Source organism: Phalaenopsis equestris, unplaced genomic scaffold (assembly GCF_001263595.1).
Source record: "Phalaenopsis equestris unplaced genomic scaffold, ASM126359v1 Scaffold000253, whole genome shotgun sequence".
Lineage (NCBI taxonomy): Eukaryota > Viridiplantae > Streptophyta > Magnoliopsida > Asparagales > Orchidaceae > Phalaenopsis > Phalaenopsis equestris.
Window position 1 is genome coordinate 25,990 of NW_018164695.1, and position 16,972 is coordinate 42,961.

Sequence of the window (16,972 nt, forward strand, 5' to 3'; positions counted from 1 at the left end):
CATGCCAATCAATAAACATATCTAACACCTACATTTTAATATTTAGGTTCATAACACTCAAATCTTAACTTCACATAAAAAAAATATCACTTCATAGGTTTATTGCACCAGTGTTATCAATGTAAATATCAAACTCTAAGTGATATATGTAAATTCATAACAATAGTAGGGAATGTATGTAAATTTCCCAATGAAAGTTATGGCATGATGATTACCTGTTTGATGAGCTAATAAACTCTTTCAGCCGTGGATACAGGCCGGAGGAAGACGACAATGACTGTAATATTATCTTTGCTGCCACGTGCAGCAGCGTCAGTCACCAATCTCTTGGAACACAGTGTTGGCTCCTTCACAGTATCTCTAATAATGGATATCACTTCTTTATTGCTCATAACATCCCACAGTCCATCACTAGCCATCACCTTAAATGAAATTTGATTAAGTTCAATTTAAAATATTTGAATTTGCTTTAAGATTAGCGTAATATAACTCATCAAACATTTTTTGTGGGAAAATTTAGCAAATTTACATACATAGCACTCAATTCCTATGTATATAACAAATCTAACACATAAACGTGAATATATATGTTACTTTTGATGTGATTGAGAAATAGTGGCAGTTGAAAGGTAAGGAGGAAAGTTTAGGTGGTAGATATGTAAACACAGGAATTGGATGGTATGTATGATATTGCGCGCATCTCAAAGTAAGTCCATCTTGATTGATGATCAGGATATCCTCATTTAATTTGGCCCGGTAATTACGTTTACTATTTCGACCTTTACTTCAGAAACTCATTTACATATTTTCCAGTTAAAGTTGTATGTTTTGGAACTGGATACAACATGCAAGTAAATTTTCCTAATTCCTATGTATTTACATATCAAACACCTAAACATTACTTTTTTACATTTATACCGCCTGAATTTTTTACATCATATAAAAAATACCATCTGATGAAAAAAGTGGGCACTAAATATTTTAACATCATATCAAAAACATTTTAACACTGCAATTGCCGGTCCCAAGTCTGGATATGAAAAGTGGAGGGTTGCGTTAGGTAATCCACAGCCTGAGTAAAACTTATCAAAAAAATCATGACATAAATTTAGCTCATGTGACGGATAAAATTAGAGAAAGTCGTCTTAGATGATTTGTCACATTAAGCGTCGACCATCTCATTATTCGATTAGGAGAGTAGATGTTTTAGATTCGATTTATGTTAAGAAAGGCAGAGGTAAACCTAGAAAGTCTTGGGCTTATTGTATAAAAAATGATCTTAATTTGTTAGAACTGAATGAAAATATGACACTAAATAGAATGCAATGGAAAAAAAAAATTCATGTAGCCGACTTCACGTAGTGGGATTAAGGTTTTGTTGTTGTTGTTGTATATAAAAAATACCACTATTTTGACTTTCAAAAAGTGAAATATATCTTCTCTCGCATAGGTAAAGAGGCATATGTGTAAACGTTGAACTTTAGGTGTCGGATATGTAAATACATAGGAATAGAGTGGTGGGGATGTAAATTTTCCTTTATTCAATCATTGGAGGCCGATATAGAAATCAGTAGATAAAAAATATAAATAGAAGCATAGGTGTTATGAGATCTACCAAGAACTCATCAACTTCAGACAAAGAAGTTTCTATAATCTCAGGCTCCGCAGTCACAGCAGGCTTTAAGTCATCATCACCAATTGATCGTGTAACCTGGAAATAAAAAGAGAATCATGACCTATAAAATAAATACTTATGCATGGGTAAGTGCCATACATGTAAAAATTAAAGTATAGGTGATAGATATGTAAATACCAGGAATTAAACTGTATGCATGTAATCTTCCCATATTAAAATATAGGCCAAAAAAAATATGTTTAGCATATATGACTAGAAATGAAGTATTAAGCTACTAAAATGCAATGATCGATGATACGCTGAACCCTTTAACTGGGATTTCATCAGATTTAACATTCTAAAAATAAAGGCTATAATAATAATCAAGTTCTAATCACTCAGATAAACACTTAAAATTAGGGGTGTCAAATCGGGTTTGCTGGTTGGGTTTGGGATTGACCCAAAACTGCCCTATATAACCCCAACCTCAACCCAAATATTAAACGGGTCAGAAAGTTTAACCTGAATCTGACCGGCCTTCAATCCGTTGACCCAAACCAGAATCATATAACCCATTTAACATAAGGTATAACAGTTATTCATGTCAAATTCGAGTCGATTTCAAGTAGATCTCAGATCAATTTTGGTTTGATGAATCAATTAAAAGTCAATTTTGGCTTAATTGGTCAGTTTCATGTTTCCAGGTCAACCCAAAAAAACGAACTGTTAGGATTTCTAACCCGAACTAAAAATTATTTGGGCCAACTCGAAATCTATTTTTTAAGTCAAGTTTGGGTTGAGTGTCCTTAAAAAGGAATGGCATGCAAATTGGAAAAACCTGAAGTGCAGCAGGGCCAACCCTCCACGTATCCACTTGCCACGTCACTTCCATGCCTTCATTCATAACACGTGTCCTTTCCTCAGGACAGCTTGCAAGATGCTCCTGCATCAAATTTCGTGAGATAATGCGAGAAAAATATTAAACACCAAGAGTAATTAGCATATATTCGATTTATCGTAAACAAAAAAAAAAAAAATTTACAAACATACCACTCAACTCTTATGTGTGTACATATCTAACATCTAAACTTCAATTTTTATAGATATACCACCTTATCTATGCATGAAAAGTTGTATTTCACTTTTTGAAAATTAAAAAAATTATACTTTTGATATGATATGATATGAAAGATTTGGGTGGTATAAATGTAAAAAGTAAAGTTTAGATGTTTGATATGTAAATACAGAAGAATTGGGTGGTATGTATATAAATGCCCCTTAAAAAACATATTTTGACACCTCACTCATTGGAAATGGGTGGCCAGAACGACAGAGTATGGCTCGACAATCACCGGCATTAGCCACAAAAAGCTTGTCCCTTACTATTAATGTTGTAATTGCAGTGCACCCAGGATGCCAATCTTTCTGAATAACTCTCTTGGAATTACAATATGAGGTCAATTCTTTTCTGAATGAAATGTCTGTATTTACAAATGCTTCACAAAGTGCCTTTGCTGGACTGCAAATTTAAAAGAAGCATTATATACATACCACTCAATTTCTGTGTACTGACATATCTAACACCTAAACTTTTACCTTTTACATTTATATCACCTAAATCATTTATTTCACACAAAAATACCACTATTTTAAATTAGAAGTGAAATGCAACTTTTCATGCATGGGTAAGGTGACATATATTTAAAAAATAAAAGTTTAGGTGTTAGATATGTAAAAACGTAGGAATTGAGTGGTATGTATGTAAATCTTCCAAACTAAAAATGAGAAGGCCAGAGAAAATATTGTAATTATCAGCAATCAATAACGATAAAATTCAACCTGTTATTGTAACCAGATCGCTTTAGAAACTCAGGTAGAGCTCGAGCGGAGAACTCGGCAGCTGCAGCACCTAGATAAGCTTGATGCATAAAGCGTTAAAAGTATTTAAAAAGCTAAAACAAAACAAAATTATAACACCATTTTGATACTTCCTCTTAAGGCTACTATGAATGGACTCAATTCTATGTTGACTAACTGGGCTAATCTAACCACATTGGGTTAGCTACTCTGAGCTTAATGAAAACAGAGTTGAGAGCTTCAAATCTCCAAGGGAAATATGATACAAGTTGTAAAGCAAATAAGGACTACATATAAAACTACGATACTCAACATGCAAATTAAGAAAATTTTCTTCAATTATATTTATATAGGTTCTCAAAACCAATAACTATGAATCTTAGAATATGAACTTTCTTTAGTCAATTTGGAAGCCAAGGAATCACTTCAAATTACGATAAATCAATGGTCGAATTTGTTTCCAACTCAAAAGCATAAACAATTGGAGAGGATCAAACGCTTGAAAATTTCACATTACATATTTTTCAACTAACATATATACTCAATAAAATATATTTTAATACCCTATAAAACACCTAAAAACAAATGGAATAAACTTTCTCTTTGCAACAAAAATTTAAGTACACTATTAAAGTCGATAAAAAATCCAAGCATTTAAAACATAAAAAATTGAAAAAAAAAGGAACATGTCCACAATACCTTCATTTTATCCAACAACTAATAAAAAAAACAGCTTTGTTACTCATAAAAAAATGCATGACATAAACTTTAGCCGTTCTTGGTGACTGCATTATTTAGATGCAGTGATTATTGTGTTCTTGATTTAGCCAAATCATATCATATATGTCAAGACAAGGTGCTGTTTTTTAGTTATAAACCACGTTTGGTTTGATATTTGTGGGAAATAAAATTCTGTAAGTTTATTAGCCTCGCGAGTTTAGGGACATATAATAAAACTTTAGATAAGGTTAAACTCGTGCCTAACTAGAGAGCAAACTTATACTTTCAATGCTCTACACAATGTAGCGTACGTGTATTATGCCGATGTTTAGAAAATGAAAGTTTGAAAGAGGTCAGCTGTAGTCATGAAAATGCAAGATGCAGTACTGTAGTGGCTTTTTATGAAAAAAATGATTTCCTCAAGGGTTTATGGTGCAACATCTATTTCTTATTAATCCTTCAATGACAAAACCTCTTGGAAACTAAAAATTCTTAAAGGATTTTAGGCTTTCAAGGTGCATGTAAGGAGTAGAACATTGTGATGAGGTAATCTTATTTATGAGATTATTCTTTGAATTCTTCTTTAGAGCATGGGCATACTTAGGGTTTGAAAATGGCTAGTGGGTCTTACTATGTTTTTTAGTTTTTTTTTTTATATTAAATAAAATTCTCTCCAATTTTATGGAGATAGGCTTGATTGAATTCAAACCTCATAAATATCTATGTTTCTATTCTTGTATTCATGATATTTTTATGTGTGTTTATGACACATTATTCTCACTCTTGGTAATCCTTTTAAAGTGAATTATTCTCATTAAAAAAAAAAGAAACTAAACATATCCATGCTGAAACCTATAAGATGGGTCCATTTAACTTAAACTGTTAATTATAGTCTAAATACAAAAATTGAAAAACCCTAAATTCCCTCTCTCTTAACTCCCTTAACGCTAAACCAATGCTAGATTATATAAAGAATTGAGGTAACTTTCTCGACATAGAAGAATTTTTACCAGACAAAAATTGAACTAGCTTGTCATAAACATAGAACAATAAAGGTTGTATAAATACCTCGATGACCATCAAAAATTCCGAACAAATGAATATCTTTCTCATTCCACATTTGGGGAAGCAAAAAGTGTGTATCCTCCATTTTCTCCCTTCTCCCACAAGCACCAAAAGATCCCCATGATACCGTGGGACGGTATTGCAGAGGTTCATCTAAAGAACTAGGCCAGAGTTTCATATTTTTAATTTCATCCTGAGATTTCTTTGATGATAGCTCCCCTTGGGTGAACCAATTCAGGTTTTCTTCAAATTTGGGAAGGCTGTTCAAACCACTTTGATATTGACTGCTCAAAGAAGATGACAACACTTCAAAAGGTTTTGCCCAACCCACTTTCATGGCATCCTTCATAATTTCATCTAGTTCTTTGGTTATGTCATTGAAAGATGGTCTGAATACAGGATTTGAGTCCCAACACCTTTGGATCAATGCCATAAGACTTGCCGGTAAGCCAGATCTGAATTGAACAAGGACAGGCCGCAGTCCTTCAGAAACTACTGCTGCTATAAGTTGCTGCTCGGTATAGTTCATTTCAAGAACAGTGTGTGCCTTGAAGTAAGGAACAATGTATTTGTAATTCAGTACTGAAGCAAAACATTGAGTGTACATAAAGGCAAGGATTTCTAATCATCATTATTCAGATCTCAACAATGCAAATCGTTAAATTATACCTGAGCTTCTGCTCGTAAATCAGTATAAGGAACAACGCCTGTAAGAAGCTCGCTGCGAAAGATAAATTGCGTAAGAAAGGTAGTGCAACTTGCCAGTTTTTCATTTAACAATCACGCAATGACGAAAATTTGAAAATTTATTCGAAAAATGCAAGATGTCAAAATTGAGGCGAGTACTCTATTAATCTGGGCTTTGATGCATTATTAACTGTTATATTTCTACGTTTGATGTAACATGTCTACCATATTCTCTAAAATTTGTGTTTGTTTGATTCGTTTTTTTTTTTTTTTTTGACTCGTTTCAATATATTGTTGGATGATAATAGGGGTTGAAAAATGCAACAACACCATACATTATAGAGAGGCTATTTTCATTATTAGAACACTAGATCATCGACCAGCAAGTATAATGCAGGTAACCTATTCATTACTGCTAAACAATCATCAACACAATCGAATGGCATTCAAGGCATGAGTCAAACCATATATAGACAATTTATCAAGTGACAACATAACCATACGTACATATATAATTCAATTCTGAAGTTCATAAGAGATATAAACACAATAAAATAGTTGAAAAAGTGCAATTACTGTTTCAATAACTACAACATTATAATATTATCCCATGTATAACGGCTATAACAGATTCAATTATATTTCATGTTACAATATCCTTATTAGAGTAAAGGTAAAATTAACATACCTAGGAATAAAGGTAAAATTAACATACCTAGCACACAATTCTTCTAAATTAACATACCTAGAAATTAACATACCTAGGAATAAAGGTAAAATTAACATACCTAGCACACAATTCTTCTGTATTTATATATCTCAAACCTAAACTTTCATAGTTACATATATAGCAATTTGGTGCTTTAAACATATACATGAAATGTGAATTTCACTTTTAAAAGATGGTAACAGTGTTATTTTTTATATGATATTAAAGATCTGAGTTTTATATGTGTGAATATGAAAGTTTAGGTGTGAGATATGAAAATACATAAGAATTGTGAGCTATGCATGTAAATGCCCCTAGAATAAAATATCATATAAGATAAAACATAACAAGCTTGACTTCCTACAAAAGTCAATCATCAATATCATAGACATAAAATATCAATATTCTTAAACAAAAGAGGGATATCATGAAACTATCGGATGAAAAAAGAGAACATCTCTTCACAACCAGCAGCGTGAGGAAGAAGCTTACTTGATCGATATAGCAAAACTATATACATCCGACTTTTCAGTATGTATATCCTTCCTCAATATCTCTGGCGCCATATAGATAAGTGTCCCAACCATGTTTTTTTTGTGAAATCCACCAGTAGGCTTGCCAGATGATTTCCAATTCTCCAATGATACTTGTTTAAGATCCTTCACATATGCGGCCAAACCAAAATCCGTCAGATGTGGAAGCAAGTTACTGTCAAGCTGCGCAAAAGACAATGAAATTAATTAATTGCAATGGGTAATATGCTTAAAGTAAGTAAGAAAAAGTGCAAGACAATTACTAGAATATTTCCAGGCTTCACATCTCTGTGCACAAAACCAAGTTCATGCATGTACTGAAGAACATTGGCTGAAAATGGAAATAGGAATATTACATTTGTCAGCTGCATGAAAAGTTTAGAAATTTAAGAAAATATTTTCCACAGTGACAGGCCATTTAGTAACGAGAAACTCAAATCCTACCAACCTTCAATGAAATGCCGCTATGATGACTACTACCAATAAATCCTTTTAAGAGGTGCTCCAAGAACAAACAAACATATAAAAGCTTACATTTCTTTTATTTAAGAGGAATTTACATACAAAACACCTATTTCATATGTACTTACATGTCTAACACCTAAATTTTACCTTTTTTTAACATTTATATCAATCAAAGCTAGGGTTGTAAATGAACAAAAGCACTTGATTAACAACTTGAACTCGGTTCGATTAAAACTCGATCATGTTTGCTCAAATTAGTAAATAAACAAGTTTGAACATTTTTTAGTTACTCAGAGATTAAAAGAATCAAATTTGAACAAAGTTTAACTCGCTTGTTAATCTTCATGAACAAACTCATTTGTTGTTCAACAACTAACTATATTAAATATTCTATACTTATGATATATTATTTGAATAAAATTTAATTAACTATAACTTATTTAATAATAATATATTAAAATTTAATATCAATGAGCACTTAAATTTAATATAATTTTTTTTATTTAATGAATTAATTTGTTAATACTTATTTATGTTATCTGATTAAAAGAATATTAACTTACAACTTATATATTATTTATTTATTTAGTATAAATTAGTTAGATGTTAATTTAAAACCTATTTAATTCCTTATTTATTTAGATTCATAAAATCATTTGTTAACAATTTTATATAAAAAATAAAGTATTCATTCAAACTTTAAACTTGTTTACTGATTTTATATAAAAAATTAGTACCATTTGAATTTTTAGTTTTTCAATTAATATAAACAAATCAAGTTGAAATCAAGTATGAATACTGAAAATTTTAAAGAACCCAAGTATGAACATATATGTGAAAGCTAGTCTCAAACTCGAACAGAACATGAACAACTTATAATTCGAGCAAGTCAAGTCAAAACAATGATAAACTCAACTCAACTCAATTACAACCCTACTTGAAAATTTCATATTACATCAAAAATATCACTATTTTAACTTTTAAAAAGTGAAATGCATCTTTTCATGCATAGATAAGGTGAGATACATGCAAAGTTTAGTTGTTACACATGCAAATACATAAAAATTGAGTAGTATGTATGTAAATCTTCCTTTATTTCATCTGAAAGATTCTCAAGTTGCTAAGACTCTTCTTAAAGGATGCAATTAAGAGTATTGCAATTACAACGATAATTTGGGATGCCAAGGCGCCACTTAAAACTTAGCAGAATGAATCAAAAAGTTAAAAAACCTCATTAACTGTTGCAGAAAAAATGGTCATACTTTAGAAGATAGCCATGGATGTGTTATCCCAGAAAAAAACTGATGCTTCTATGATCAAGCAGTCACATAAATGGTAGAATTAAAATAAAAAATTATTATATAGTAACTATATTTCTGTAGGAAACATAAAAATGCACAAATTTAGTCTTTGCTTTTATCTATTTATCATACTATAACATGATGGACATCGGTAGCTTAGGAGAAACTCTACTCAAAAAGCTACTAGATTTTGCCAAAAGATATGCAAAGGGGATGAGACTGATATGAGGAAAAGGCGAACCGTCATGATTGCTCTGGTTATGGACAAGCTCATAGCACAACTCGATAAAAGCCAAGATCTCTAAGAGAGCCGTGGATGGTTTTATGGACAAGCTCATAGCACAACTCGATAAAAGCCAAGATCTCTAAGAGAGCCGTGGATGGTTCTAACAGAAAGAACCGGCTAAGAACATCGGACAGCTGGGAAGTCAAGGAAGACTATAAACTATACTGGAGGGTTCATAATTTGGGAAGGTTCTCTGATCAATTTAGCGTCTTCACAAGTAAAAAGGTTAAACAAATATACAATTAGCCGCCAGCAAAAGAGGCAGACAAAGTGAAAAGATAAGAAACTGTTAATAGCTTATTCAAAATTAATGTCTTTGATTTGGTCAATTCTTTAGGAAGTAGTTAATGAGTCGAGTCATGTATAAGTCAACCCACATTTCCATGTTGTTAGTGGTAAACATGGCTATAGGTTAGTTTAGTTTTCTCGAGTCAGCTCATATTCCCACTTTGTTAGTGGTAAATGACTATAGATTAGTTGAGTTAGTTTTCATTGTAAATCTATTTAAAAGTCCAACAATCAATTCAAGTAGTTGTGCCATTTTTCAGAAAAAAATTAATTTTGGTCTTGCCTCTTTTATTTTCTATACCTTGCTTTTGTAAATTATGTAAAACATCCAGTCCTCGTTCCCAACATTGACAAAGTAAGGTTGTGTGCCCTGGTGAGTTGTCCTGTTAAGAGTTGAGCAATATGAGTACAAAAAAAGGGAGACAATGACAGTCAACAGAAGTTTGAAGAGCATTTTACAACCTTCCATTCCCATTTTCAAACAACAAGTTGTTGTCATGATCTCAAAAATTGCGGCAGCAACTACTTCAAAAGAAGCATGAAATACATTACAAAAAGAATTTCAAGGCTCTGCAAAGGTAATACCAGTAAAACTTCAAACTCTATGAAGTGAGTTTGAAACTTCGATTATGATGGAAAATGAAATGTTGCAAGATTTTTTGTTTAGAGTAATTACTCTTGTTATTCAAATGATTATGAAGACAAAATTAGCGATGCAACTGTAGTTTCCAAAGTTTTGCAGTCTAACACCCAAGTATGATTATATCGTTACTCTCATTGAGAAGACCAAGGATCTCTCTGTTCTTTCATTTGATGAACTTGGGTACTTTGCAAACTCACGAGGCATGATGAAACAAAACAATTGAGAAGAATGAAGAAAAAACAGTTCAAGCTTCTCCAGTGAAGGGGAGGAAAACAAACAAGATGAGTTCGATAGAAGAGGACACGGAAGACGAGGCTTACGTGGTAGAGGAAGAGAAAAAATTCATTTTGATCGGAAAAAAAGATATTGCATTGATGAACAAAAAGGAAACAAGAGCAATGTCCAGTGCTAAATTGCAAGAAATTTGGGCATATAAAAATAAATTGTACAAATCAAGGCTCACTGACAAATTATATAGAATACAATGAAGAGAATAAATTATTGCTGACTCATTCTCATTCTAATGAAGTTTAAATGATACTTGATTTTTAGATAGTGGGTGCTCAAATCTATGACTGGCAACAGAATATTATTCAAAAAGCTCGATGAGTCGCAACAGATACAAGTTACACTTAGAGATAACAAACATATTCAAGTTAAACGAAAATGTATGGTTGCTACAAAAACTAGTCATAATAAAGTAAAATTACTTTACAAAGTTTACCCTGTTCCTAACTTGAATTTTTATTTTCTAAGTGTTGGGCAATTAATGGTTGGTGGTTATGCAATTTTATTTGACAATGGAGCTTGTGTTATTAATGATAAAGAATCTAGGAAATTTATAGTGAGTGTGCAGATGACAAATAAAAAGATATTTTCACTAAGAATCTCTACTGTGGAGAATTGTATTATCGTTACTAAAGAAAATAATGAATCTAAGATGTGGCATCTCACTGTCAAAGGCTTGAAGCTCTTAAAGTCCGAAAGTTATGGTCTTTGGATTACCTCAAATTGATTCTCTTGATTTATGTGAAGGAAGTACTTATGGAAAAAAAAAGAAGAAAGTATTTCCAAGTAGTTAATCTTGGAGAGCATTTAAATACATTGAGTTAATCTAATTCGATCAATGAGGACCTATGAGAACTAAATCACTTGGTAAAGTAAGTATTTTTTATTATTTACTAATGATTGTAGTCAAATGAGTTGTGTTTATTTTCTAACAAACACATCTGGGGCTTTTGAGAATTTTAAAAAATTCAAAGTTCTTGTAGAAGCGGAGTGAAACTTTTATAAGGACTTCACATGGATCTTGGTGATGAGTTCTAATATAGGAATTTGATCTTTTTATTATTATTTGTTTTGTAAAGAACATGATATTCACAAGGAGATAATTTCATCTTATACACCAAAACAAAATGTAGCCGAGCGAAAAAATTGCACAGTTCTAGAGGACTCTTGAATCATTTTTGGGCAAAAGCAGTAGCAACATCAGTTTATTTGTTGAATATTTGTCCCACAAAGGTTGTCATCAATTTCCATATGATACATGAGAATGTAAAAAGTCATTAGTAAATCACTTAAGAAATTTTGGTTATATTGCCTATGTTTTGTTAAGTTTCAAGTTTGTCACAAACCTGAGAATAAAACTAAAAAGGGCAATTTTGTTGGTTATTGCAATCAATTCAAAGTATAACGGTTATAAAATTCTCTTAGTTGTAAAATACTTTTAAGAAGGTATGTAGTTTATAATGAAAATGCAAGCTGAAATTAGAATGGTAAGTCTAAACCAACATAAATTCAAATCTCAACTAAATGTGAAACTGCAACAATTGAAGATGAAGTTGTTTCTACAAATTCTCCAAATAAAGTTGAGCCATTAATTTCCTCACCATAAACTTTAAAAAGTATCAATTTGTGCTCCTTGGAAAAATTTTTTGAGGAAATGCCTCCGGAAAGGTTAAAATTTTAAAAGAAATCGACGCTTATTGTAAATTTTCTCTTTTTCTTTCAGATTATATAACCTTTGAGGAAATAACAAAAAAATAAAAAAAATAATAAAATAATAAAAAATAAAGAAGAGTTGCTAGCAATCTAAAAAAATTGAAACATGGGAGATGGTGGATCTACACGAAGGCAAAAATAGTGAATGTTCAAGACAAAATATCATGTGGATGGTAAAAGCACAAAGCTCATCTCGTGGCTAAATGGTATTCACAGCAACATTGTATTGATTTAGAAGAAAATCTTTCTCCAGTTGCTCGATTTAATACTATGAGAACTGCTTTAGTCTTGGCAGCACAACCACGTTGGCATGTTTAGTAATTTGATTTCAAGTTTGCATTCTTGAATACAAAATTTGAAAGAAGAAGTTTCTGTTGGTCAACCTGAAGGATTCGTAGTCAAAGACAAAAATACAAAGATGTACAAGTTGATGCATGCATTTTATGAGCTAAAATAAGCTCCATGAGCATGGCATAGCAAGATTGATGGTTATTTTCGCCAAAATGGTTTCATAAGAAGTGAAAATGAGCAGAATCTTTATTTATGGAATCAAGTTAAGTATATTTTTATCATCATGTGCCTTTATGTTGATAATGTTATATGTATGAACTCTTCTGATTCTCTTATACTGAATTTAAATCTAACATAATGAAGATGTTTGAGATGTCAGACATGGCTTATTACATTATTTTCTTGGACTTGAAGTGAAATAAGGAGTTGATGGATTTTTATCTCACGAAGAAAATATGTAATGTGTCTCCTAAAAAGATTCAGTATTGCAAACTGGTATCAACACCCATGAATACAATGCGAAGCTGCATATTGAAGATGGTGCGGTGAAGACCAATGTTAAAGATTTAAGAAGCTTAGTAGGAGGCTTGATTTATTTGACTCATACAGGGCCAAATATTTTCTGATGATAGAAACATTATTTCAACTAGTGACTTCAATTTTGGATCTGATGCAATTACTTGAAATTCTAATAAGCAAGCTACAATGGCATTGTCTTCTTCAGAAGCAGAGTATGTAGCAACAACTTCAGCAATATGTCAAGCAATCCGATTCTTACAGATCTTCATCGAAAGCAAGATGGTGCAACTAATATTTTTTTGTAACAACAAGAAAACAATTGCAATGACTAAAAATTCAACCTTCCATTGAAGAACAAAACATGTCAACATCCGTCTACATTTCGTCCGAAATTTGGCTGAAGCACTGCAATACTCATGAACAACTAGCAGATATATTAACAAATCACTTTCAAGATATAAATTTGTTTACTTTAAATCTTGTCTTGGCGTATGCAATTTTGAATCAAGGGGGAGTGTTGATAATTTATTCAATATTATTGTCTTTGATTTGGTCAAGTCTTTAGGAAGTAGTTATTGACCTGAGTCATGGGTGAGTCAACCCATATTTCCATGTTGTTAAAGGTAAATATTGCTATATGTTGGTTGAGTTAGTTTTCTCTTGAGTCAGCCAATATTCCCACACTGTTAGTGGTAAATGGCAATAGATAAGATGAGCTAATTTTCATTGTAAATATATTTAAAGTTCCAACAATCAATTCAAGTAGACATGCTTTTTTTCAAAAGAAAAAATAAGTTTGTTCTCAACTCTTTCATGTTCTATAACTTGCTATTCTAAACTTTGGAGAAAATCCAGTCATATTTCCCAACAGAAACAACAGAACTAAACCTAGAAAAAAATAAAATAAATTTTCAGAGCCGTACCCAGGTTATAAGAAATCACAAGGGCTTCATCCACGGAAGGACTCCACTCCTCCAAATGCAATTTATGCGCCAAGCTTCCCATCTCATAGAACTCAAAGAAGAAAATATAATTAGGAGGTCTTGAATTCGCGGCAACCAGCTTAGCCAAACCAGGGTGTTCCAATTTGCTTTCAAATTCAGAATTAGCGATCAGAATTCCAAAACGAAACAAAGAGGACTAGTACAAAATAGCAATTTTGCATACCATAAAAGTTGCAACTCGCGGTGGAACTTATCGAGGTCCTCGGAGGTGGAGAGGACGGGCTTCTTAGCAGCGACCCTCCGGCCTTGGAGCCTTGCTTCGAATACGGTACTCTCGGAGCCTTTGATCAGAGGAATAACATCATTATCAATTAAAAAAGAGGGTTCGTGACATAATTTGAGGTAGAATCAAACTCATCTTATTTATACCTCGAGCAATGGTGGAAAGAAGAGAGTACTCCGAGGGAGGAAAGTGGAGGCGGATGGTGTCGCTAGAGCAGCAGCCCCGAAAGCAGGTATTGGGTTCCCCCATCTCCACCATGCTCACAGTGAAAGGGCAGGAGCCACACACATCAATTTTCGGGGATCGAAGCTCAGAGAAGAGTGATGGGGTTGTCGTTGAGGCTGTTGGGGGAGAGAGAAGCTTCGTGGAAGGTGGAAAGAGGATTCGCCATGGAGAATTGGCATCCTCGGCTATGAGAATTTCGGTTTAGTTTTTAAAACTATTTTTATTTTAGGGCAAAGTGAGGGGGGTTCCAAAATCTCTATACCGGAAAAAAATTGCGTACGTCAAGGGGCACGCAGAGATGCGTACATAATAGGGTACACGGGCGTTCAAGAAACCAAAGTACATATACCAAAGTTAAGAATCAATATCATATATAAAAGAGCTTCAAGAAATTGTCTGTTAAATTGTTCGACAATACGGGAGTTACACAGGAGGTTACACGGGAGGTACAACGGGTTAGAACCCCCTTGTACCTCGTGTACCCTATTATGTACGCATTTCTGCGTACCCCTTAATGTACGCATTTTTTTTCCATAGAGCCCTTGGTTCTCTTGGTTAATATTCTCCCCCACTTCTTAGAAAAAAATATTATATTTGGATTATATGTTGATCATATTATTAGATATTCTATTGGTAGTATTGTGGTGTTATTTTGGTGTTATTTTGATAAAATACAACCACGATACTATCAATAACACCTAAATACTACCATCTGTGATACTACATCATGACTCCTGATGTAATATTTTCTTCATTTCTATGGGCTCATCCAACTTTCACATTTTTCCTTTCCTACCTTAATTCTCAGACTTGCTCCCTCTAATTACAATATATTTTTCCTCTTCTAACATACCTACAAACTTCTCACTTTTTTACAATCCCTGTATGAACGAAAAGATTTTTTTCTCTGATCTTGAGTTGGTTGAAGGCTTCTTGAAATGGGTGAAATGAGATATGACTCTCGTCGGATAAGCCCGAGGTAAGCGTCCTTTTTACGACAACCTTTTTCAAGTTGTGCAAAAAAATTGGTAAACTTCGAGGTACATATGAACGCATCTCTCTTATTGAGGGTTTCATCCTCTTTAATTTACATGCATGGAGGATCTAAAAATGATTTTCTTATGCGGCCATTGGTTTTTTAATGTTCGGCCTTATTTTTAGAAAATGGTTTCACGTTTCAACCTATTAAAAAAAGACTTCAAACAGGTCTTGGTCTTAGTAAGTTTCCAAACTTACCCTTGTATTGTTGGATTGTTGGATTGAATACAAAATTTCCAAAATTGATGGCAAAATCAATATTTCATTAGTTGTTAACCCCCTCAATGCAAAAGGTTATCAACTCATGTTTGTAAGTCGGCATTTAGGTAGCCATTGATTCCTTGATCCCGGATTTTATTACTATTTCTATTAAAGAATAAGATGCACTTATCCTTATTCTTGATGAATGGAAGCCCAACCCATGCAAATTATGCTCCACGTTTCCACATGACCTTCATTATTGCCTGAAATCCCACAATTTCATCCCTACTCCTATATTACCCTCCCAAAGGCCCCTTAACAATATTACCAAACACTAACTACCTCCTCTCCCTTCTAGCTCTCTTCTTCCTATTATCTCCAACTTTTAACCTCAACGGTATGGTCCTGGCCTCAATGTACAGATCTCTCTCTCGCTAGGTGATATCAGACCTAACCTACTGCATTTCCCAAGACATTAGACTCCTTGTCAGTTGATGCCGATCATATTGAGGAAATTGATTTGCTTGGAGTTGTTCCTAATACTGACAAAGTTCGTACTTCATGTAACTTGCCTCAAAATACACTTATTGATCATGCTTCCCGTCATACACCTCTTCTTCTACCTCTAATCCCACCTCTTCCCTCTCCTCCTCATCCAAATTCAGAAAAGGTAAATCTAAAGGAGATGCCCCCAACGCTAATTATGCTTATGTATTTTCCCATATATTTGCTTGGAATGTCTAGAGCCTCAACAGTGATGTATGTGTTGTTGACTGTAATAGAATGGTTAAGATAAAAAAAAATTGATCGCTTTTTTTCTTTTGGAGAATAAGCATTCTCCTTCATCCATCTCTGATCATCTTTAGGCTTTGCTTTCAGCTTTTCTCAAATGAGAATGATGTTCACAACTTTCATACATCAAGTAATAAGCACAATTGGGTAAAATGGAATCCTTCCAAACATTCCTTCACTGCATTGGATTTTTAGCCTCAATATATTCATGATTTGATCCACATCACCTCTTTTGTCAACTTTCTCACTACATTTATTTATGTTGATAACAGTGCTACTTTCAGAAGAATTTTACGGGGCTCTATTATCTTTATTGCTAATACTTGTTCCACCTTTAGTTAATTTTGAAGAATTTTAATTGCAATCTTAGGTCGAGATAAAAAAATTGGAGGTTCCCCTCCATACTAACAAGCTTGCTGATTTTAATAATTGTGTTTTTAATGTTGGACTTCTCGTGATGTAAAATGCATGTTATATTTATAGCTGGTATAACAATCTTTCCAATTTGT

At 33.0% G+C, this 16,972-nt stretch overlaps 1 protein-coding gene across 4 annotated transcripts; it reads right to left on the reverse strand.

Annotated features, from left to right (window-relative positions):
• Positions 1-51: 51 nt before the first annotated feature.
• LOC110024341 (protein kinase and PP2C-like domain-containing protein) lies at positions 52-14,633 on the reverse strand. 4 transcript variants are annotated; one of them, XM_020724245.1, is made up of 12 exons: positions 14,354-14,633; positions 14,148-14,265; positions 13,904-14,070; positions 7,450-7,517; positions 7,146-7,369; positions 5,927-5,978; positions 5,261-5,804; positions 3,455-3,524; positions 2,915-3,134; positions 2,454-2,558; positions 1,616-1,711; positions 52-422 (listed from the first exon to the last, which is right to left on the reverse strand). In XM_020724245.1, exons 1-12 carry the CDS (start codon positions 14,463-14,465, stop codon positions 228-230), a joined length of 1,971 nt encoding a protein of 656 aa, XP_020579904.1. In that variant the 5' UTR covers positions 14,466-14,633; the 3' UTR covers positions 52-227. The 4 variants fall into 4 exon arrangements, with proteins under 4 accessions (XP_020579904.1, XP_020579905.1, XP_020579903.1 ...); XM_020724246.1 differs by having other exon boundaries at positions 2,999-3,134; positions 3,455-3,533; XM_020724244.1 differs by having other exon boundaries at positions 3,455-3,533.
• Between the last annotated feature and the right edge of the window lie 2,339 nt (positions 14,634-16,972).

Coding starts and splice junctions, on each gene's coding strand:
- LOC110024341 (XM_020724244.1), bottom strand. CDS start 14,465: ATGGTGGAGATGGGGGAACCCAATACCTGCTTTCGGGGCTGCTGCTCT. Junction 5,805..5,926: donor ATTTACGAGCAGAAGCTCAG/GTATAATTTAAC, acceptor CCTTACTTCAAG/GCACACACTGTTCTTGAAAT. Junction 423..1,615: donor CTGAAGTTGATGAGTTCTTG/GTAGATCTCATA, acceptor ATTTCATTTAAG/GTGATGGCTAGTGATGGACT.